Below are 25,128 nucleotides of genomic sequence, written 5' to 3' on the forward strand. Positions count from 1 at the left end.
GTGACAAAGACTTTTTTATAGCTTCTTTGGCAAATGTCTTCCTTGTGCCTTCTTTTCCCTTGTCCTGCTTCATCACTCACGTTTACAAGCATCTTGTATGGACCACTCTTCCTCACCTACCATGTCCTAAATCCTTTGGAAGACTCCTACATGAATTATGTGTTAGATATAAATTACACATTTTTATGCAGCAGATACAAATTCGAGACCAATCTTCATTGTGTAGAATGATCTCTGCTACGGAATTGTATATCTTATGTTAAGCTGATAGGAGTCGTTATTCTGATTGTTTCAAATCCTGTAATAAAAATGCCCATAAAGTCTGAATCAATTGGGCAGAACAAGCATGTGATAGCCATAAAAACCAGCCAAATGCATATCTAGATAGTCACCTATAATGTAACATTTAACATGGGCAGTTACAGACTCCTTATTCGTATCTAGGTTTAGGTTCATATCTCATTTTCTATGAGAAAATCAGAGCTGAAAATGGGGGAAATTCTAATTAGTTTTACACATTTTGCAGAAAGATTAACATTTTTTTTATAATATATATAATCATCATATTATATGATATCTATGTAATCTTTGTGATTAGTTAAAAAGTTGTGCATTTGTTCTAACTTTCTGCTTTTTTTAAACCGGTTCTTAAATTATACAGGTAGCCTGTTGCTAATTATATTGCATAGTTGATTCCCTATTTCATTTTCACTGTTTCCTTCCTATGGAGCCACTTCAGCTCCTCACAGTCTTCCTTTTCCCAAGCAACAAACAACTAGTGGAAAAATGTAATTTTACTCTAAAAAAAAAATAAATAAAGTTTTAATTTTTAAATGCATGTTAGGTTATTGTATATAAAATACTCCACAATATTTCAATGTCAAAAAGAAATTCTGAAAAGTGTTTCAAAACCAAATCCTGATTTAATTTTCATTTAATTTATTTTATATTGTTTGTACAGTATTGTACGAACAATATAAATTGTTAAACATTTCATCTCCTTTGCTAGATCAAAGTGACTACTGTTCATTCTGTATTGAAGCAGATTGGCACTTTGGTCTAGAAAATACAATTAACATTTATAATAACAATTAAAGAAGTAGCTTTTTTCAAAATCCTTGTTTTATCTGGAAACCTATTCCTAGAAAAAACATTTTACAATCATTTTCTGTGATCATATGGCTCAACATGTCAGTACTACTGATAGTTAGGGAACAATTAAAATGGCAAAAAATACTGACCATATTAGAGGAACAGCTTGACAGATTTTGAGAATGTCTTTTTGCCTGAATTTTCATACAAATGTGCACATTTTCTTTATGTGATCTTTGCAAAGAGAATAAAATTTGGAATGTTAAAGTTTTTGGTAAAAGATAATTTTAGTTTCAATCTATGATTTATTTTTTTAAAATGTTGTGTTACAGTTTATAAAATTCTCACCTCCTTGTTTTGTTGTAATAAAGCTAGACTTGCTCCAAATTTTCAATATTGGAGATTCTATCAGGAGAAGAGTTAAGTTTAACCCTGTGGTTTCCCATAGCAATATTTACTGGTATTATGTTGTTATTATGTTCACATCCTGTGTGATATGATGATGAGTACATTAAAAGTGGGTCAAATTAGATTAGGCGGCATCATTAAACCTTGCCTTTTTATTATTAAAAGAGAAATATATCTTTTCTAATATCTCATTAATACTAGGTACCAAAATATAATGTTTTTTTGTACTAGTTATTGTGCATGAATTAAAGAACAAATGGTTGATCCATTTACAGCATATGTCAAAGGAACTGTACCACTTAAAATCGTATATTGTCTTATGGTTTGCTAACAAAACCAAGTATGGTTCAACAGAAGACAAAATTATAAATTAAAGAACCAAAACCAAAACATCTCTTCTTGGTTAAATATTTTGTGTAACACCAGTGCATTAAGCTATGCCTTTTTATCTCATGCTTTAATATGTTGACTCTGGAATGGTTCTCTGTGAGAAAACAAACATTTGTCTTTGAAAGCGTATTTTGTTCAACAGTTACCATCAGCGCTGGACTTTCTCATCAAAATTCTTGCTGCTTGGTGATATAATTGATTTATTGCAATGAATCTAGTTAGTTGACCACAGAAGTTAATGAAATAAGGGAAATCTAAATCCCTATTCTGATCGTGTCTTCATTTTACATAAATACTTGGGGAAAAGGATTAAAGTTTAATTATGAATCCCTTTCATGCCTTTTTTCATCTTTTCCTAAAGTGTTTAATAATTGCTTTGACATACATCTGCCAAGCATTTTTCCCCAGCTCTAGAGACCGTACTTTCAAAAGAAATTTTAACATGTGTTGCCCCAAAGACATTTTGAAGTCATTAGATGTACAAAATCCTTACTCCAAGTGTAAAAATGTGCATGCAGAATGAATAGTGGCATGTGCAAAAAGTGCTAATGAGAACTTCTAGTACCTTTATCAAACAGCTGAAATGTAGATGAAGAGATCTTTACATTTTAGAGTAATATAGGGGTATAGTAAGTAGCTTGACACACAGTGAAATGATGCTGACCTTGTATCTCTGTAGTTTAAGGACACAGAACAATATTTTGTTTATCATTAGCTGTAGCTGGAGGCAGCAGAGTCTTTCTTTTCTGTGTTCTGCTCATGCTACAAGAACTCTGGAGACCAGCATTGACTCAGTCTCAGAGGATTTGCATCTGCATGTGTCTGGCATTTAGTTTTTGAAGGCTCCAGGATAGCCAGCTGTTGAGATGTAGAGTTTGGTGCAGATCCATTAGGGAGCATTTTAATTAAGAGTTAGGGCATTTTAATACTATTGCAGGTTGAAATGCTCCTGAGAGTTTGGTTCTTCTGTGACTGAATGTTTTTAAGGAAAAGTTGTGCTATTACTACAAAAAGCTTAGATTAATCACAGCTGTACGCCAAGTACTATCTTGCATGTGCTTGACTTGGACTGTGTCACAGACTGCTGTGCTTTTAAAGACATCTTTCAAAGCACTAACGGGATTTTATGAGTACGTGGACTTTTTTTATTTACCATATTCACTCATTCACTTGTTTTTTGTTTGCTTTTCTCCCCACTGCAGACTATGTCAGAGAGTCACAATGATCATGCACAACACCAGTTCAGCCTCGTCCCTGTTTGGAAATGTGAGCTCCTTCTGGAAGAGAGATTCCCATGGACCAGGACTACTTGATGAAGCAGCATCGCTCATTGGCAGCTATGATTTCCCTCAGACCACAGAGAGTTTTCCCTTCTCCACTGTGGAATCAGTAAACACATCCCTAAATGCCACGAGTAAAGACCCTCTGGGTGGACATACAGTCTGGCAAGTCGTTTTGATTGCTTTCCTCACTGGGATCCTTGCACTGGTGACCATCATAGGAAACATCCTAGTGATAGTTGCATTTAAGGTTAACAAACAACTGAAAACGGTCAACAACTACTTCTTGTTGAGTCTTGCTTGTGCGGATTTGATCATTGGTATTATTTCCATGAATCTTTTCACCACATACATCATCATGGACCACTGGGCTTTGGGAAACTTAGCCTGCGATCTTTGGCTCTCCATTGACTATGTCGCCAGTAATGCCTCTGTCATGAATCTCCTTGTCATAAGTTTTGACAGGTATTTTTCCATCACTAGGCCACTTACGTACAGAGCCAAACGAACAACTAAAAGGGCTGGAGTGATGATTGGTTTAGCATGGGTCATATCTTTTGTTCTTTGGGCCCCTGCCATATTGTTCTGGCAGTATTTTGTTGGGGAGAGGACTGTGCCTCCTGATGAATGTTTTATTCAGTTTCTAAGTGAACCTATCATCACTTTTGGCACTGCCATAGCTGCCTTTTACTTGCCAGTCACCATTATGAGTATTTTATATTGGCGGATCTACAAGGAGACTGAGAAACGCACCAAAGAGTTAGCAGGGCTACAGGCTTCAGGCAGCGAAGCAGAGGCAGCACGCTTTGTGCACCAGACAGGCAGTTCCCGGAGCTGCAGCAGCTATGAGCTGCAACGGCAGAGCATGAAACGCTCAACCCGAAGGAAATACAGACGCTGCCACTTCTGGCTCACAATGAAGAGCTGGGAACCCAACACGGACCAGGGGGACCAAGAGCACAGCAGCAGTGACAGCTGGAACAACAATGATGCTGCTGCCTCCCTTGAAAATTCAGCCTCCTCTGATGAAGAAGACATTGCTGCAGAGACCAGAGCCATCTATTCGATTGTGCTGAAGCTTCCTGGTCACAGTGCCATCCTTAATTCCACAAAACTGCCATCCTCAGAAGATTTGAATGAGTCAGGGGATGAACTGCAGAAATCCGACACAGAGTCACAGGAAAAGAAATCTAAAAAATTGCACCCTTCCAAAAGCATTCAGGATGGTGGAAGTTTCCAGAAGAGCTTTTCAAAGCTTCCAATTCAGCCAGGGTCAGCAGAGACAGCTACAGCTTCTGATGGAATCTCATCGGTGACCAAGACATCTGCAGCCCTGCCCTTGTCCTTCAAGGAGGCAACCCTGGCAAAAAAGTTTGCCTTGAAAACCAGAAGTCAGATCACAAAACGAAAACGAATGTCACTTATCAAAGAAAAGAAAGCGGCACAGACACTCAGTGCCATTTTGTTTGCCTTCATCATTACCTGGACCCCATATAACATCATGGTTCTGGTGAACACCTTTTGCAGCTGTATCCCCAAAACTGTCTGGAACCTGGGGTACTGGCTTTGCTACATCAATAGCACGGTGAACCCTGTTTGCTATGCACTGTGTAACAAAACATTCAGAAACACTTTCAAGATGTTACTGCTGTGCCAGTGTGACAAACGAAAACGACGCAAACAGCAGTATCAGCAAAGGCAGTCTGTCATTTTTCATAAGCGGATCCCTAGGGAAGCTTCATAGAATAGTATTTTTTAAACACCTTAAAAATAATGGAGGATGGGACTGGATGGGATGAGATGGAATGGGAAGGGACAGGACAAGATGGGATGGGTTGGGATGGGTCGGGATGGGATGGGACAGGACGGGAGGGGACAGGATTGGGATGGGGTGGGAGGGTGGTTCCAGGGTGCTGATTCAAACATTTAAACATCAAGACATGAAAGCAGCTGCCAGGCTTCTGTATCCTTTTAATAAATCCACTTTAATATAAAAATCAAGTCTGCATTCAGCAAAAACTAAAAAACTTCAGCGTTTTTACTAAGGAACGAAAGACTTAATAAAGTTTTCCTACAAATTTGCAAGAAGCTGTATAGCAATTATAAACCCATTACTGATCTGCCCAGCTCTTTGATTGTAATCAACTCTGGGATCTCAGGTAAGCACATCTAGCTAGCCCAACTCTTCTGTTTCCAAGGAATCCAACAACTGTCAATTCCAGTCACACACAGATGTAGCAAGCTAGCAAAACAGGATTATGAAATCATTTGAGACACTGTATAGGTTGCAAAACTGCTTCTTGTTGTCCAGGTAGAGCTTCCTGTCTACTTCTCTTTTGGTGTATTGTTAATTGTACCCCTGATTGCCAAGTATCTACATGTGCAGCTCATGTTATATATATGTGTGTGTGAGTGTGCATGTATGCAAAACATACATTCACACCTCTACAATATGCACATACCAGGAAAGAGGTGATCTATTGGTCTAGGTTTTACAGGGCCCCACATCACTGTTGCACGTAATCAAAATTTTAAAAAAACAATATCAGAAAGTCTTATAAATACTTATCTCATTGTTCACCACCTGAAATTCAGGTTTGGTTTGCAACTAAAACACACTGTCCACATTTCAAATCAAGAGAACCAAAGCGTAGCCTGTGTGTCTGACAGTCTACTGAGTTATATATCAGAGCATATGCCCAGTACAACCTTTGTCTTCAGCACAGTATCTCTCCCCAGAGTGATCATGCTTCTTTAAAGGATATGAAGGTGAAAGGAGTTGAAGATTGCCTTGAGAGCTCTGCCCTCAACGTAGTGTGTGGGATGGCAAGAGCCCCTGGGCCACCGATCGTCAAAGGTTCAGGAGCCAGAAGGATGTGGCCATGAGCAGCAGCTCCATTTCTTGCTCATCCCCAGATGATCTTCAGACGCAAAAGATGTGTGTAAAATAAATCCTTTATTTTTGTACATGAAGGACACTCACTATAAAGTGTTTCTTTTCCAGAATCTGTTTGAAAAATCATCAGTAGAAGTGTACCTAAATCTGTTTATTGCCAGGTTATTTGGTGTTTCAGAAAATGTGAGTATTGCCAATTTTTAACCTGGTAATTTTTAATAGAGAAAATTTAAAAAGGGCTTTCATATTTATAGCTTAGACATGACCAGTATTTCCTGGTATTTGTGATGTGGTCTGCACCAAACATAGTGTGATTTATAAAAGTCAGAGATCCCCCAGGGAAAGGATTGTACTTTAAACTATTGTTCTAAATCTGATTTACTTACATGTTGAAAGATAATTTTGTATTCTTCTTTGAACTGACCAAAACTTTTTTTATTGCTTAAACTCTTGTTTTGCTAAAAATAAAACAAAACAAATTTCTTCTTTTACAAAGGGGCATCAGTGTTGTGAACACAGAACTGATGTAAAAGCTGCTTTTGTATTCAGTGTGAGATGGTGTTTACAGATGATTTTGACAACAGTGGAAATATATTAAATGGTGTCTGTGTATCTGAACTATTTAATTTTGTGTTATGTTCATATGGAGAAATATTTATACATACTTCACCAAATGTTTTATTTAATGTTGATAAATATTGCTCTTCAGTCTTCAGCTGTAGTGTCCTTTTAAAGTGATTCATAAAGGTCTGCTTGAGAAATGAATAGAGTATACCTAGCTTTCTTGTCACTAAAACAAATGTTCTTGACATACAAATCTTTCTTTTGTATGAGTTGTTTAAAGTGTCTACCTAAAAGTAAGCTTGTAAATGATATTGTAAGTCTACTTCAAGTACAAGTTCAGTATACAATAAGAAAAAAAAAAAAAAGAAAAAAAAAAAAAAGTTAAAGCTTCATCTATATGTCATGAGTGCATTTTGAGCTAAAGATGCCCAGATTTGGTTTACCAGTTTGGTAGACACACAGCCAAAGACTTGCAAGGCACCCACATTGCAAAGAAAATGAAAGACCTTTTTTTATAGAAAGAAGTATATATTTGAAATATATTCATTACTCAAGTTGACCTAACTAATCTTTTAACATTTAAATATATACCTATATCTATATATATTGCCATATTATTATCTTCTGATATTTAGAGTAGTGCTGTGCCCCTAATACACAAAATGTGAGAGCATGTAAGGAAGCCAGAATTCATCAGGGGGATTTATGGTGTATTAGTATTGATTTTACAATGGGAAACTATTAATTTTTAATGAAGCAAAGCTTCTTTGAAAGCGTCTGTCACCACTGTTTACATAATAGGAAGAGTTAAACCCTTGGACTGTTATAAGAGAGAAATAAACAACCTGTCTTTTGATGTGTGAACAGGCTTTAAAATGTTATTGCAGGCATCATAAATTGTGTATGTATACACATTGTAGCACAGATCAATTTTGTTATTATTTATTTAATGGAATATGCACTATAAAATATTAAGAATTTGGCTGTTGCAAGTACAGTGGGGATCAAATTAATTTGTATCCTATATGTCTATGTGTTTGCATTAAACCCATGCGTACACACAAATTGTAAGTATAGGCACAAGAGGATGTATTATTTATGAACATAGGCACACGCACATCGTAGGTTTCAGAAGAAGAACAATGCAAGACCCAAAGATGCAATCTGACACAGGATTACTTTTAAAAGGTAGAAATTACGTAAAATTGCATCTGTTTACAGGAAAATTAATCAGAAACATGATAGAAAGCGTCAATCTGAGGGCAAACAGCTCAGTCCCATAACCATTCCTCACATGAAAAGCTGTCTTTCAGAGACCAGGCATCATCCCCATTAGCTGCAATAATAAATGATTAGATTCCATATGAAGAGGATCAAAGAATCAGAGGAGATAGCCAGACAGGCACCACTGGATTGTCTGCAGCAAGCTTTGTAGAATAGACCCCAATTTGGTCAAGCACCAAATAGCTCTAAGACAACAAAATCCATTGTTATATGGATGCAAAATTGTGTGACAGTTTATTGCTTCCATACCAGTAGAGGCCGAGATCTCTGTCTGATCCAGAGATCCAAGGACAGGTGTCGTGGTGCACTAAGTGCTTTATCCTACTACAGCACAACATGCTTCCTAGAATTTAATCTGCAGAGGCTGCTGTTCTAAAGTTAAACAAGTACAGAAAGGCCTGAGCAGTTCCCCAGGTTTGAACACTTGGATCTATATAGACTGAACAATAAGTGACCTGCAGAAATGTATAGTTTTGTGAGGATACCCATGCCAATGTTGTGAGGCAGCTGATGACCTTCCTCAATTATGTACAATTTCATATTTGGTTGTCTTGAGTTTTATATTTCCTTACTTCTTCTGTAAGAATATCCTGAAACATCTTGGCTCAGTCTCAATCTTGTGTATATAAGAAGTGAATTGAACTCTTCCAGTACGTTCAGTTTGCCTGTATGGAATAGAAACATCAAAAGAAAAATGATTTTTTTTGTCTTTTTTTTTTCCTTCCGATCATCAGCATCAGTAATTTTGAATCTATAGACATCATCATGCTACTACATATACAGTAGGGATAGTCATGGAGCATCATGCTAAGCCACTTATAAACTGCATTTCACTTGCCCCCTTGATTATCTGATTACCTAGGCACCCCCATTCAAATGTGTGGTTGAGATTCCTAAATCTCATTCTCCCCAAAATGTTTTCTGGATTCTTTTCATAAAATGTTTTTCAAGCCTGTCTTGGTATCAGACTTTATTCCTTTCAAAAAATCTCCATGCCAAATTAAACTGCTCCAAGGGCATATTACTAGTGTTGAGGTCTAGTACTTTCTTTTTCGGAGGCTTACCAAGAGGAATTGGAGCAGGATCCTTTATATATAAGCATATATATATATATATATATATATATTCATTTTGTCTCTTAGGTGTTTACCCATACTTTCTTCTGGGAGCAGGTCGAAATGGTATATATTTGTAGATTGCTTTCTGTTAACCCAGAGGTTATGTACAAATGTCTGCTGGAGTTGCAGTGTTTGATGATGGCTGTCTTCTCTGTCCCTGAAGTGGACTCCCAGGATACCCAAGCACTTCTATTGGGAAGCTTAGCTAGATGATATATGACATTCAGGTTTTCAGAGAATTAAAAGTTTTATTTAACTAGGATTCTCTTCCTTGTACCAGGCATAAATCATTTGTTGATTCTGCACTTCGCTATTTCTGTAGACAAATGGTGGGAAAATACTAACTTGTGAAGTGTGTTATTTGGGCATTTTTGTATTCCAGCTTTTAGGATGAGCACACATAGGGTAGCTAATTTGATAGTGTTGTTTGTTGGAAAGAAGTTTATAAGAATAGGAGTGTTTGGAGCTGTTATTTTCCACACTGTTTATTCCATTTCATACCCCGTGGCACCACAATTGACTGAGCTTGATCATCATAGTATTTGATGTCACTGATAGGTCTTCACAGTCCTAACTGGCAAACTTACTTACTGTGTCACTGTGGTATTCAGGACTTTGTTTACTTTTCACCACTCCCATGGCATCTTAAATACATATATTAAAACACAGGTTGTCTTTTTTTTTTTTTTTATCTTCAAGAAAGATTGTTGTGGTTATTTACATATACACTCTTAGATGTGCTTGAAGACTTTTTGATTAATTTTAAATACTTAAATGACCAGAGAAAATATAGTTAACCTTGACAGAGATCATTTTCACTTATCCATCTCTATGCATTTTGCATATCTCAGAAGGATAACATATGTATGACACAGTACTATATATGTGCATACAGAGAGAGGCACACATATCTACAGTGATGTTTATGGAAGTATATAAAAAGTTATGCTGACGTTGTCAGCCATAGTGAACATTGTCTTTGACGCCTGATCAATTGTAACTGGACAGTTTAGGTCTGCTCTGCTTAGCTACAAGAAAAGTTTTCACATCTTTCCTTAGTGCTTATTTTTCAAAATGCCCTTGTCCTTATTTATGAACATGCTGTTCTTAGTGTATTGTGCTGGCTCTTTGGACACTACCCAAAATTTAGAAATGCATGACACACACTGAGCTTTTGCACCAATACTGTACTAGGTTCAACTCCATTAGGTTAACCAAAACCACTCTGGCTTCACCAAATGTGAAGATGGCTTCGGGTTCTAAGGATGGATTCTGTCTAAGTTTACCAAAAAGAAATAGGGGTCCCAAACTCCTGAAATCATGCAAACATCACAGTCAGTTTCTCAGTTTGGTTACATGAATGCAGGCACTATTAAAACACTTTGAGGTGGAAAAGTATCATCCTTCCCCACTCCGTGCTATAGCTCTGCCCTTTCTGTTATATGGAATAGTACTTTTCATTTGCCAGTCCCACAGGTGGAATTGTGCAATTAAAAAAAAAAATAAATAGATGTATATATATATACACATATATATTTATATATATATATGCTTGTTTGTGTGGTAGAACTGAGAAATACACAGTGTAGGTATATCTAGGTCATTCTTCCTTTTCTGTTTTTGTAAATAATAAATCCTTGACTGAGTTTAACTGGCATGTATGATGCTGACCTCAGGGAAGGTCTTATGAAAATGGTGATAAAATAGCTGATCTCTGGTGAGAAGAGCTAACTTGTTTCCAAGCTAGTGAAGCTATACTATGTATTTAACTTGGCAGTAAGCTTGGAAAAAGAACAAGGCATTTAAAGTTTTTATAGATGTGCACATCCTCTCTGCACAGGGGTGAATAAACACATGCAAACACTTCCCAGAAAAGTTCAGTGTGTGAATGACTCTGGGAGCCAAAAGTGCGCATTACCAACAGCCACACTTCTGGCATGGCAGCCTCATACCCCACTCAAACATCTATGAAACCTTATTATAGGGCTAAATAATTGGGCATTCATAGGGAAGTATGGTTTATCTGTCTGTGTGTTTGTGCATGCACATATATGCATTTTCCATGAATTTTACAGGAAATTCTTACTCTCTCAAGGCCAAAAATTTAGTGCTGTATCTGGAATGAAAGAATGCCTGAAGTGCTTCAATGGTTAATACTTGGTCATAGCTAATAATTAGATAAGCACATGACAGTGTACAGAGAGAACTTTTAAATTTTCTTTTTCAAATCTTCATAGTAGCATAGTTAATTTCCTTAAAATATCCAAAAGAACTGAAAAGTTTTACACTGTCATGGAAATAAAGTCTCTGGATAAGAAACTGATTTCTTGAATTTTCTTCAAATTATCCAGTCCTCTTGAGAATATTTTTCTTCTGGATTGAAATCTCTGGGTTAACAAAGCAACCATAGTCACTCCTCAAATGTGATCTAGCCTAGAGGTGTCAAAGTGATGAGGAGATGGCCTTCATTATTTTGTGGTTAACAAGGCTACTTTAAGAATAGTTATCGTTCTGGCACAGACCAGCACCACAGCATGATTTAAGATAAAAGTCAATTTACTATGAACCCTGTATTGTGTGGATATATCACAAGAAATAGACCTATGTGGTATTTCCTGATGCTCCGTAATTTTTCTCCAATCATTATTTTCACTTTTCATAGTGATTCAATCCCCTCCAGCTGTACATACCTATTTAACACTCTCTTCCATCAATGTAGAAGTATGCCATTTTTAGCACCTACAAAATCATATTTATTTCCCTTCCCTTCCCTTCCCTTCCCTTCCCTTCCCTTCCCTTCCCTTCCCTTCCCTTCCCTTCCCTTCCCTTCCCTTCCCTTCCCTTCCCTTCCCTTCCCTTCCCTTCCCTTCCCTTCCCTCCCCTTCCCTTCCCTTCCCTTCTGTTTGAAGGGAAATATTGAGTAGGATTACATATTCACTGCTGCTCTCAGAAGCAAGATGCTTAGGGAAAGATCATTGACATCAGTACACTCAATGCGTGAAAGTGCCTATTCAGAAGTTAAAGGTTAAAAAAGCATGAATTCTATTGCTCATTGCTTTCTGAAAGAACTAAGAAAATACTAAATACAATGTGATGTTTTGCAGTTGTAGGCTGTAGAATCTGTAAGTGTTCAATGAAGAAGATAGTTTTTTTCACATTAATTGTCCCTGAGTTTCCAGAGGAGTCCTCTTACCCAGTTTGCTCCTGCCCCAGTCATGCCCGTGTCACTTTAGTTCCCAGGATTTGTGCCCTTCTTCCCCTCCAAAGACCAAAAAAAGTCACCGGGCTTTTGTCTAGTATGAAGCTGGAAATGAGCTCCTGGTACTTGCACCCTGCTGGGGGAAGGGTGTGGGCCACGGAAGTCAAGACAAGTTGTTACAAAAATGAGTCGTAAGCTTCCTGCTTCGACTTGGAGATACGGAGTATTTTTGTGATAGAAGTAGAGATAACATTACAGGAATCTGATGAACATACTCTGTGTTTCCTGATGTGCCTTTCTGTTCCTATTAATTGAAAGGTTTCTGTGCTGTTCTTCTGATTTAGGATCAAAACTAGTTCTAGAGACATTATCTGAATATATATATATATATTTAAAGCTTTAATATTTAAAATAAATGTATATTGTTCTCATTCTTTCTGAATTTGAAATACGGGGCAAATTACACGCAGTAAATGAGCACCTCAGAAGCCTCTTTCATAAAAAGGGATTTGTAATTTTGCCCCTTATCAGACCCTGCTTTTCTTCAGCCAAAAGTAGTAGAGATGAACTTACTGGAAACAGATGAAATGACCAGAAAGCAGTAAAAGTGAGAGCCTCACCTTCTGCTACATAAACAGGCAGTGCTTGCACTCAAAGTCTTGTATCTACTGAGCTAGTAGTAGCCATCCATTCAGATAGATACTATCCAAACACAAATATTTATTAATATTAAAAATATTAAATTATTGGCCAGGTTGCTCTGGTTCTGCAAACAGGTTCTGTACTGCATGGCAATTCACCTGCTGACTTTTAAGTAAAGTTCTGTGTCTAGGGAAACTGTTAGAAACAATAATTGGTCCTAAGTCATACTGATGGCATTTTGCAAAACACTAGTATATTAATGGGGAAAGTAGAGGTGGATAATGATGGAGAGATATTGTTTGCAATTGTTTTCCTCAGTAGCAACATTTTGGAGTATCCTTTCCTCTTTCAATTAAATAAAGACAAAGTTAAAAGAAAATACCCAGAGACTGACTTAAATACTGTTGTAGGCATTCTCCCCTCTGGAATCACTGCCAGCACTGCAGTCCGTAGGACAGAGGGTGGGTGGCTGTGTGGTGGTAGACAAATGAATGCATCAGCCCCAGTTGAGCATCTAATGAACGCTCACATTCCTCCTTTAACCACACGGGTATTAGCCCAAAGTGTGCTGTACAAACTTGGCGCCCACTGAACTCCCACTGTGGAACATTGTGTTCTTAAGGGATTTTTTCATTCTTTTTTTTATTTATTTATTTTTTATTTTTTATCCCTTCATATAAAGCTAATCAGGTGGCACCTTCCCATGTGGAACTTTCCTTAAAATGTATTATTATTGTAATCTACAAATGCCTTTTACCCTGTATGCTCCTGATAACAGTTGCATTAGTATAAGCTGATAAAGTCATTTCTTTAGTTGCCGCTCATGGAGAGGCTTGCTAGTTAAGATAAAAAGTAAATGATGTGATATAAGAGTCATATCTGATTGTACAGTGCATTGTCTGCCAAGCAGTTGGTGATGTAAGATTTACATAACCACTAGATGTTGGTTGAACTTTTGAAATATATTTCCGTGTTCTTTTTTTCCTCTCTGAATCCAATAGAGAGGCAGAATACCGAACAAGCAATCAAGAAAAATGTAACCTTAAAGTAATTTGAGATTACTACAAGAACAGTAAATGATCTAGAAACAGTGCTTTGGGAGTCTTCATCAAGTACATCCTTTCCTTTGGTGAAACTGTTACTCCCCTCAGTCTGGGAGGCCTCTGTGCAGACGTAGGTTTGTAGTAAGGAATGTGGACTCCATCCATGCATGCTGGTGTTTTCCAGCTGCTATCAGTTTTCTTGATGTCACAGGTTGCTGCTTGCTGAAACCGCTCCATGCTCAGGTAGCAGCCATGGCCACCGGCCTTCGCTGGGGTCTGACCCAAGCCCAGTGCCAGCTCACAGCCAGGCCCCTACTGTGCTCCCAAGGCCCTTTCTGCCCCGTGTCACACTTTGCAGCCACCTACACACACTCCAGGACTCTTCCCAGTCCTCCTGTGCCCTGCTCTGAGCCAGACAGCAGCCTGCAGCCAAATTCCCTGGGAGGACTTGAGCAAGACCCAGCAAGGCCTCAGCAGCCCCAGGCCTGTCACCGGCCCCTTTCCTCCAGCCTGCTGCCGGGCTGCACGCTCCCACAGCACAGACCATGGCTTCTGAAACCATTTCCAGCTCCATTGTGAGCCGCATCACCTGTTACTGCCAGCGTTAGAGAAAAATGGAAATGAGGAATTGCTTATCTCTGGCCCATTTTTTATTCTTTTTTTTTCCTTTCAGATGATGTATGTATAATGCCTATTTGTTTGGGGGAAAGACCGCAGGCTACAGATGCAGTATTTTGGTAGATATTTTAACATATTCAGAGAAGGGAAAATTCAGTCACGCAAATAGGTATCTTGGATTTTTTTCCTCATTTACTGAATTCATCACAGAAAATTTAACTCACCTCTGGCTACACAAGTGTCTTCCTGCACTTTAGATAGTTGAGCAATTTTCCCACGTGCCAGTTTGTTCAGATTTCTTCCTTCATCTGTATCCTCATTAACGGTTTCTTGAGTTGGTGAGCTTTTGCCCTTTTGATGGTGCATGGATCTGTTTGCACCAGCTTTGTGTTAACTTCAGTATCATAGCTATCAGGAGCAATCTATCTGTGGTATGAAGCTCCTCTACCTTATTTTATGGCTCTCAGCATTCTGAATTATCACACACTCACAGACAAGGGGATTTGTCCAGTGTTTTTAATCTACATAAAATTTACTGAAATAATCAAGTACATATAATTGAGCTGTTCAAAATACCAATCCAAAATCCACCCTATTATTTTAAAGTACCATATCAAAATACTTTTATATTTCTCATGGAAGCAAATATCTCAGTGCGTAGCCAAGACTAGCTATGTAGCCTGTAATGAGATATAATACAAAACAGATATCCTTCAAATATTTCATTAAATAATGTGACCTAATTCATCCTGGCTGAACAGACTTAGTTTAGCTCAATCCTGCTGTTAATCTTTCTTCAAAATTCTCATTAGCATCAATGGAAATTTTAGCAAGAGGAGATAAATCAGTCTTTTTTAATAGGGCAGATAAATAATGCTTTGGTTTTGTATTTCTTGATAATAAACGTAATCAAATTACATAAAATATGAACACTCAAAGCCTGTTCTGTGCCCTCAGGGAACCCCTTTCACTATCCCAGTGCAGTAAAGCTGCATATAGCAGGACATATTCCACTAAGACAGTTAAAAATAAATGGGTGTATAAGACTAAACAGCTTAAAAAATCATACTGTAAATGATGTGATTGAGTGAAATTGTATGTATATTTTTCAAGTCTTCAGAATAGTTGAAGTTTTAACTTATTTCAAATTTTTAAGTTGAAATCTATTCATATTTGGAAATTTTGTACAACCTTGTAAAGTTAAATACTATGTCACTGTAATTTATTTTTGTTGTCATATATTGACATATGCTCATTTATATATGAAGTGTACTGTTTATCAATTGCTTCTAAGGCAGCAATAAAAACATGAAAGTTGTTCTCATTCTCTTGTCACTGCTGTCATTTATCTCATGTATATTTTTTAACTTTACATCAATACATTCCATTTATTCATCAGAAAAAAAAAGGAAATGGTGTATTGTTTTTAACTGTCTTCCCATGCCCAGTCAACACACAGACAAATCTTGCCTGTGCAGCTGAAAGTGTTGAGGGAATACACTGTAAAGAAGCCCCTGAGAAGAGATTGCCACTTCAGTGCATCACCCCAAGAGGGCCTCAGGATGTGAATGGGAACAAATAGTCCCAGATGTGTCTCTTTTCCTATCAAATCTGCTTTTACTTTTCAATTGAAAAGTTTCCACATCATTCCACATAGTTTTAGGCTCTGTAAAGCTCTGGACATTCAGACCTCTTATGAAAATGAGCTTGGGTAGAAGAAACAGAGGGCCATACAAAATCAGTCCCAGCATTGAGACTTGGTTCAGTACCATAGCTCTTCTCCAGTTTCACTTCATCTTGGAGGAAATGCTTTAAGATGTGCTCTTCCTTCCTCCCTCACACATAGTGTGATGCTCTGGTCAGCTCCCAGCCAGGTGGGGCAGTTGCACCACCCAGCTCTCCAGGAGCACTTGCATCAGCCCTGCTTGCCTTGACCTCCCAGAGCCTGGCTAGGTAGCAGAGGGCACGCGTACTTTCCATATATCATGGAGCTCTTGTTGCTAAGACAGTTGTTTGCTTTCTATAGCTGCTACACAGGTAGACTCTTTTCTTGCTGGGTGTCATTTAGCCTCTGCTTGTGACATGGGCCTTTCTTTTTGATCACTACCCAACTGCACTTGTCCAGGATGGACAAGTCATACTGTCACCTTTCAGGAAGGGATGCAAGCTGGGAATTGCAGAACAACTCCCACTGCTGCAGCACAGCTGGATGTGCACAGATCTCCACTCCCCCAGCCCTGCTCAGCTGATGTTCAGGTGCTCTGTGGTGATCTGCTTGTGCACAGGCCCCAGGCTGAGGAGGATGATGATAGGCATAAGCAGCTAATTACTGCTGGTCACCTGAAAGCACTTCCCATCTTGATTAGGAACACTTTCTTGGTGTTCCTAATGAACAAATGAACCTAGCCCATATTTCACTGGAAGACGGCTCAAAGAAAAGCTGATGTAGCTAATAGAAGTATCAGCTGAGAGACAGAAGCTGCTGCTATCTTTGGGAAGTCTGAAACCCTGTTACAGTGGTTTGCATGGCTGAGATGGACTAGGAAGTTTGCTTGGCCTGGATGTGTAGTGTCACCCGAGCCAAGGTCTGGTCACTGGGATCCCAGCAATAGAAGCCCTGTATATTGGAAACTCTTAAGAATTATTAGTGTGGCATTCAAACATTATTTTCTTCAGGTATGATGATGGTACTAATAGCTATAGACTACAATCCTGGAACAGGGTTTTAAAGATGCTTTGAAGTAACTTTTGGACTGGAACTAAAGCAAATTCATGGGGCAGACACCTCTGAATAGTATAATTTAGTTCCAGCCCAGAAGGCCAAATGTAACTTCTCAATCATTAGTCATTCCTAATTCTCTGAACACCCTTAACCTTCCCCTTTAATGCAAAATCCTCTGTGCTGTGCTCCTTATAAATATAATTCAACCTGTTTTATTAAATAAAACAATATGTCATCACAATAACTTGTAAACAGAATAAAGTTTATCACTTTGACAGTGAAGTACATCTGCATGATACAAGAACAAAATGTAAAAGCACAAATCCTTTTCTTCAGCTAGCAAGCGGTTTCCTGATGATGCTTTCAAAACTGGGAACTTGATTCTGCTTTATTGTGTAAGTATTGCTATATGCTGCGTTTTTCAGCATTTCTGTCAGCCAACTGATACAGCCCTTCATAGCTCTTTGGGTGTGCTACATAGTCACCTACGATGCCATGAAATAGTAAGGCAGTGGGAAAGCATGGGAAATTGCTCGCTTATTGAAAACGTTTCTTAGCAATCTTTATTTGTGTCAAAGAGAGTAAGAATGCTCCTAACGCTGCTCAAACAAAACTCAGTCTATTCCTCCCTCAAAGTTTTCATCCACTTCATTGCAGTTACTTTAGCAGTGGTTTGCACTGTTGCTTAACTAAGCAGACCTGTGGCTCTGGAATATGATAGATGATTATCTTTTTGTAGCTATAAAGTATAGTTATTTGACAGATTTTTTTTTTTTTTTAATGGCTTAAATTACAGTATGCTTATCTCAGAGAATGGAAAAAACTGTTCTTTTCTGCAAAATGTCCATCAGGGGTACTGAGCAAGGGCGGTATTGAAGTCTCTAATTAATATGGCACAATCAAAAGCTCATCTTTACTTTCAGGTGCTTCTAGCAGTTTTAAGGCTTTATCATCCAAATTGTTGCCAGTGTGAAAGATAATTACCTTAAAGTATTGTCTGGCTATTCACATACAAAACAAACCAGAAGCAATCTTGTAGATAATGAATGGTGCTTATCTTCAGGTTACTTTAACAATGGGTATGAGAACAGTTGCAAAAGTTTCTTGGATGTATTAATTATGTTATCAACTTAGAGAAGATGGCAGATCTTAGAAAAGAAATGGAGAGATGCTTGTCTTTCCTCTCCCGTCTTTAACAATGAAGTACTAGACACTGTAGAAACACATTTTTATTTTTTTTTCAGTACAAGTAGATGCTAGTCTGCAAAGCTTATGAAGGTCTTTGCCAAATACATTTTTCTCTTGACATATGTGGTGGCTCAGGGCAAGGCAGAAGCCCCTGGACATAAATCCAGCCTGAACGGGCCAAAACTTTGCCCTGGCTTTGACCAGGGCAGTGTTCCCTGGGAAAATTGAACAATGGAAAGAGGAGAGAAAACGAGATGTGGATATTACTGTTAATGAGAGAGATCTGCTGACCACAGACAAAATGGAGAAGGATGGTGTGAAGCAATTATGCTTTCATGAGTAATTACAATTTTATTATGGATATTCATGATTACTGTATGCAATACATAAATGTGGCTGAGCACACTGCCTCTCTTTTGTTTTGTTTTTGTTTTGTTTTGAAGCTATGCACTTCTTGCCAATATCTTCCCCTCTGAGGATAAGCATCAGCACTTTGTTGGGAAGGGTAGAGCAGAGAAAGGACCATGAATGGAAGAAAACAACCTTCATCTTGTCATCAGTTCTTGGAATTCTCTCAATTTCCACTCTGGATGGCTTGACTTCTGTCAACACAGGGTGGTATAAAAATGCCCCAGAAAGGTTATTGTTAACCTTGTTGTGAGTGCCTTTTCCATAGTAAGCCAACTGTTTTCCCCCACAGAGAACAGGCCTTCCTTCTTAGGCCAACTTCCTAGCTGCCACTGAGCACTGTCTGGAAAACCGGCCAGGCTCAGCGGGCAAATATAATGGTTAATGGCTGTTACTGTAAGGAGAATTGGTCAGAGTTATCTGGCTGCCAGATCTAATCTTCCTATGATCACTGTCTCAAAGAATTCCTTCTTATTGCAGCTGTTGAAGGCCTGGCTTCTGGCTGTTGTCGCATTACCTAGTAGCCCAATACATGACTCTGCTGGCCATAGAATGTCTAAACCAAAGGATTAGACAAATTCTGGGGAAGTCATATTTGCTATCATCATTATTTATCTTGGTGAAGTCACAGGAACAAGGAGAGAAGTCTTTTATAAACACAGAATCTTATATGCTGACTGAGCCAAAGGGGAAAAGCATTAAACTGCACTGAAATTGATTAATCCAGAGAAGTTTTGATTTCTTTCTCACTTTATGAACAAGCTTGGGAAGACTCTCCATGGAATACAAAGCTGTTTTCCAGCTAGAACAGTGGCTCCAAGCAGCAAGGTGATATTACAGCCCAAACCCCAGAAGGAATGATGCTTTGGTGCACTGAGACATGTCAGCTGGCACATAGTGCACAAAGAACAGATGCCAATGATTTCATGTTATATCTACATATTCCTATATGTCAATCTGCACCTCACTACATATTAAAGCTACATGTTCCTACTACTTACCTCAGACATTTTTATTTTTTATTATTTTTTACAAAGAAAACTGGGGGAGAGCAGAAGCTACAAATTTGCCTATACATTTAAAGCAACTGATTCTCCTGTTAATGAAAGTGGTAAATGCTGTTTAAGGGTATGTGTGGTCATAAGTACTGCTGCAAAAAAGGACTAACAATTGCCATCTTTTCTTCCACCTTGGTAGAAGAGCAGCTTCTCTGGCACTGTTGGATTCTTCTTTTCCAAGCTCCTGACTCTTCTGTCTTGGACCCTCATCCCGAGGGTGGCAAAACTCAGACTGTTATTCTGTTTTAAGGCACAATACTTGCACACATTCACCAGGCATGATATTACCTTTGCTACTCCTGGTAATAGAGCACACCATGTTAGCACCCCCTCACTCAGTATAGCATAGAGGTTGCAATTTTTCTTGCATGCTCAATGAGGTTCATCACTGGTAAATAACTTGTTGCTTGTGGTTTAAGTTTGGGGGGAGAGGGTATAATGCCAAAATCAAGAACTATCCAAAGAGAGGAGGTAGGTAATAAACAATGTAAGATTATGTTCAGGATTGCAGGAAGGATTTTAGAGCTTTAACAGGTGTTGGAGAGAGTGCCAGTAGCCATGGGTGACAGAAGCATTGGTTCCTTCTGTTAACAATGAGTAAAGCTTAAAGATCACTGGATCAAACAGCTTAGCTGGTTACAGAAGATGCTGTCTGGGTCTGTGATATAGTCATTGCATGCAAGTCAGCTGCAACTAAGATCCCCAAGGATGTTTTAAGCACTGAGTATGAGATGTGATATTCGGTGATGCAACATGCATCTGCTGATAAAAGGGGAAGTTGTTTTGTATTTTAGGTGAGCTTCATCAGCCTCTTGCAGAATGACTCATCTAATGCTGACATCTAATAGAGGCCAGACAATTCCCTCATGAAAGAGGCTATTTGTCTCAATTGACTAAAGAGGCAGCTCTACAACTAGCTCAGATTAATATCTTTACTGCAGATATTTCAAGTTAAAAGTCAGGATTCATCTCACCATCTGCTGTTGGGGGGGAGGAATTCACCACCTGCATAAAATGAGAACATGTTGCTATCAGTTTGTGTTCTTTGATTGCAGTTGCCAATAGAGCATGGACACAGTAAACCAGGCACACTGCAGAGCAGTGGTGACTTGTGCTCTGTTCCAGGTAAGCTCTAGTTTGAAAGCTAGGTGGCTTCATTAATGTCTCAGTGTGCTCAAGCAAATCCATAAACCTTGTTGATGACATAGCTACTTTCAGTTCAGACCTTGCTAATATCTATCCAGCTCACTGAGTTAAGGTGAGTGTAGGTCATGCAGCAGTGGTGCACCCTACTTGCTCTGTTTACCCAGCAAAGGATGGGGCAGTGGTGGTTCTGAGCATGGTAACCTGCTAGGGAGTGGACTACTAAAAGACTACAGGTGAACAGGCATGATGCTGTTACACAAGTGAATGAGAAATGTCAGTTCATTCATGAAATTCCTTGGTAAGAACTACTTAATGCACTCCGTAAATGCCTTGGTCTATACTTGGAAATTCCTTTGCTTCCAGGTGCTCTCAATTCTAATTTACCTGTAGATACTTATAATAGTGCTCTTAGTATAATCTGGCTTATTTTATTCCACAAAATTACTGGATCCATGTAGTTCTGAACTCCTATGACTAATTATTATTTTTTTTTTTTTTTAAAAAAAAAAGAAAACTTATGTTCAAGCTTAAATCACCAGGTTTTGGCATTTCATGAATATGCACATAGAACATCCGGAGTTGTATGAGTTTATAAACTGTTTTCAGTTACACAAGTGGGATGTGGATCTGCCCATTTTCAAAGTTCAGTCTAGAATAAGCTCTGGGGATTTGTTGTGAGACTAATTATAAGACAAGGATAAGGCTAATTGTAACAGGGTAAACTGACCTAGTAAGAGAAGCCAGATCCTTTAATCCCATAAACACACAGATCAGTTAATTGCTGAAGCAGTAATTCTCAAGCAGGAGCTGACAGAGTTACATGGCCTCAAACACTGCTCCAGCTCAGTAGGTGCCATCTCACAGAAGAGAGGTAGCTCACCCAGGGGCTTGGATTGTGGGGGTGGTTGCAGCCCCAGATGCCAGCTCAGGGGGAATCCAGTAAGCATCTGCATCTCTATGGCATTTGTTCCCCAGGCATCTGGGCAGGGGATAAAAGAAAGATGCTGGCCCTCACTGGGGGCAAATAAAGGAGGGTTTCCTGGTAATAAATATACTTACATACTGTGGGGAAGGAGCTGGGGATTGGGAACAGAAAGAAATAGGAAATCAAAGGATATATTTGTGGAGAAATACAGAGCTGAGTAATTGTGCCACTGTAAAAGGCAATGCTCTGCATCCTAGGAGTCTGGGCTTGAAGCAAAGTGTTCTCCCACCAACAACTTCAGCCTGCAGAAGTGCATGACAAAATTGTTGGTGCTGTAACCCAGTAGGGGAAAAGATAGCAAGGGAAAATGCATATTGATTTTTTTTTTTTCAAGGAATGTGAAAGACTGCTTTTAAAATTGATCTTGTTCTTGGACTGTTGCTTATGCCACAAGGCAATAGCTTCTCGTTTGCCTGGAAGAAACAAAAATCATGAACTGGTTGGAATCACTTCTGATGTCAACACTACAGGCATGGCTACTGGGCAAATGAGCACAGCCTCCCCCCGAGCTTATACATCTCTTTTAACATTTCTGTCCTCTCTGTTTATTTTGAGCTTTATAATGTTCAGTTATAATGTGTACTTTGTCCTTAGGTTTTGTGATATCACCACAACAGTAACAGAGCTGGTTTTTTTTCTTTCTGTTTTTTTTTTTTTTTTTTTTTTTTTTCTCTGATTAAGAGCTGCAAAGTAAAAATTAAAAGGAAAGTCCTGTATTTCAGTCTTAATATTTTTCAAATGTGATTATTGTGTATAACTGAGTGGTTTTTTTTTCTTTTTTTTTTTTTGTGCAGGTGATTCAGAAGACCTTTAGTGCATATTTGTGCCTATTAAGTCTGGGCACTCCCACTCACAAGGCGTTATCCGCCTCATTACATATGCATTATCAGAACAGGTTTTGGTAACAAGCAACATCACATGCCTTCCTTGATAAATGGTGTGGGTACCTTGGGAAAAGTTGTGTCAGATGTGGGAAATACATGACAGATGTCTGGGAGTTGCCCAGTGGGCAGCCTGGTGGCACTGATTAAAAACCCCATTGAATTGCATTAGCAAGCATGTTTGCTGCTGCCAAAAAAGAGATGAAATCTCTTTTGGGGAGTCAGACACTTAGGACAATACCCAGAGCAGCAGTGTTTATATGTGAGCTGGGCAGAAGAGCCATTACACTTCCAAAATGAAGGTATCCATGCAACTGCCATGGAAGCCAAGGTATGACCTTATAGGAACAGTGCCAAATGGTAATTTAAGCAGGTTTCCTCTGAGCACTTCAGAGAAAAATGATGGTGAGTGAAAGCAACCTGTGCAAATCACTCACCCAACCTGCAGCTACACCTGTACACTGCAGTGAAGGTATTTCTTTGTGTCAGTCTAACTGAGACATGAGTTGGGCTTTGGGAGTTGCATGAAGACTTCTGCAGGCAGCCCCATGGGAGAGGCAGCAGGACAAGGAGAGCACACTGAGCCTGCACCATGCAAAACCTTCTGGCTTTTATCACTGCCAGCCTTCCGTGATAAGGCATGATGACTAATGTAAGCTCAAATAAAATTAATGTTCTTGTCCATTTATGGCTATGTACTAACCTCCCCGAGCTCAGTAGTGAGGGAACATCGGCCCTGTCTATTACAAGCTTATGGTAAATTACTTAACAAACTCAGAGTTGAAAATAACACTCCCTTGTGTTGTCACTAATGCGGTTGCATGGTTAATTAATAGATCCTGAGAAAAATGTTTAAATAGAAATACATTTTAATACATTTTGTTATCAATACTTCAAACTGCACAACTTTTAGAGCTCCACTGACAAGGATTACACCACAAATCTGTTAAAATCTGGGCAGGTTAGGACGAGTTCTCTCGATGCTTTGAATTTTCACTGTTTTGGTGTCTTTCCTGAGTTGTACAAAAGGAGGATTCTAAAACACTTCTGTAAATGCACCTAGGAGTTAGCTTAGTGTGAATTTTAATCTGATGTGGAAGACCTCAAGTTTCACCATGTTTTTGTAAATCCTTTTGTCCTATTTTTTTTTTATTTTTCTTTCATTACATAATTGTGAGTGACATGACTTTAATTTTTCTGTTGTTAAAGTGAATCTAAAGGGAGAAAGAAAGATATAGTTGAAAAACCTTGAAATATCCCCCAAAGCTTGGAAATGCTGACTAACATAATTATTCCAAGGTCAAATTCAGAAACCTGTCACTTGAATTGTATTCCTGCACCTGGATATCTCCACATTTGATAGAGTTACACCATACCCTCTGTTCTCACTGCTCCTGTGTCTTGAAATATTTGATCTTCGCAACTCATCCCTGTCTGCATAACAAGCTACCAAACTTTTGGGGGAGATTTCCCATTACAGGGAAGCAAGGAGATCCTCTGCTTCATGACACACCTCAAAGTTTTAGTGCTGCTTATGGCACCAGCAGCATCCAGACATGAGCTAGGTGGTTGCCAGTACCTGAAGAGACTTGATGTATTACAGCTGAAAAGCTGGGGGACAACTATTTTTAAAATATCACTTTCAACACAAAGTAACAATGTGATTGGCTCTGCAGAAATCTCTATGTGAAGAACAGCAGGCAGGGAGGTCTGGGCTCTCTGCCCCTGGCCAGCTGCCAATGGACATGGCTCCCTGTCCTTCCTAGCTGACATGCAAGACTGAACTCAAAGGCCCTCCTGTTCCCCCACCAACTTCAGAAGGGGTTTTTCCCTGGTCTCCATTGCTCCTGACCCTGGTCTGTAAGTCCTTTACACCCAGAATAACAATGCAGGACCCATCCTAATGTCTAGCAGGTTTCCTAATTCAGCTCTGGGTATCCACATGTGTAAGCAATACACAAAATGAGGAGTGAAACTTTGTATTCACAACAAAATCCAGATACTGTTGCAATGCTGTGCTGGGTCTCGCCCAGGAGATAATTCCTTGGCTGATTTGAATGCAAAAACACACTGAAGGCCCACAGTGTGTGTCAGTGTGCTTGTGCCTGGTCCATCCACCCTACAGAGCTGTACAGTCTTCATCTTTCTCCTTCAAGAAAGCTTACAAGCAGATCTGTCAAGAACATATCCAAAATGTAAGTCTGAC

The 25,128-nt window shown here is 38.9% G+C and overlaps 1 protein-coding gene across 1 annotated transcript in view; it reads left to right on the forward strand.

Moving 5' to 3' along the window:
• Window positions 1–4,914, forward strand: part of CHRM3 (cholinergic receptor muscarinic 3) — a gene marked incomplete at its 3' end in the record, with an annotated part of 256,752 nt that extends 251,838 nt beyond the window's left edge. The window contains exon 4 of the mRNA XM_084285409.1: window positions 3,093–4,914. Within this exon, the coding sequence (XP_084141535.1) occupies window positions 3,093–4,914 (1,822 nt within the window). The remainder of the gene's footprint in view (window positions 1–3,092) is intronic.
• Window positions 4,915–25,128: the final 20,214 nt, after the last annotated feature.

This window comes from Netta rufina (assembly GCF_964035555.1).
Source record: "Netta rufina genome assembly, chromosome: 3".
Classification (NCBI taxonomy): Eukaryota; Metazoa; Chordata; class Aves; order Anseriformes; family Anatidae; genus Netta; species Netta rufina.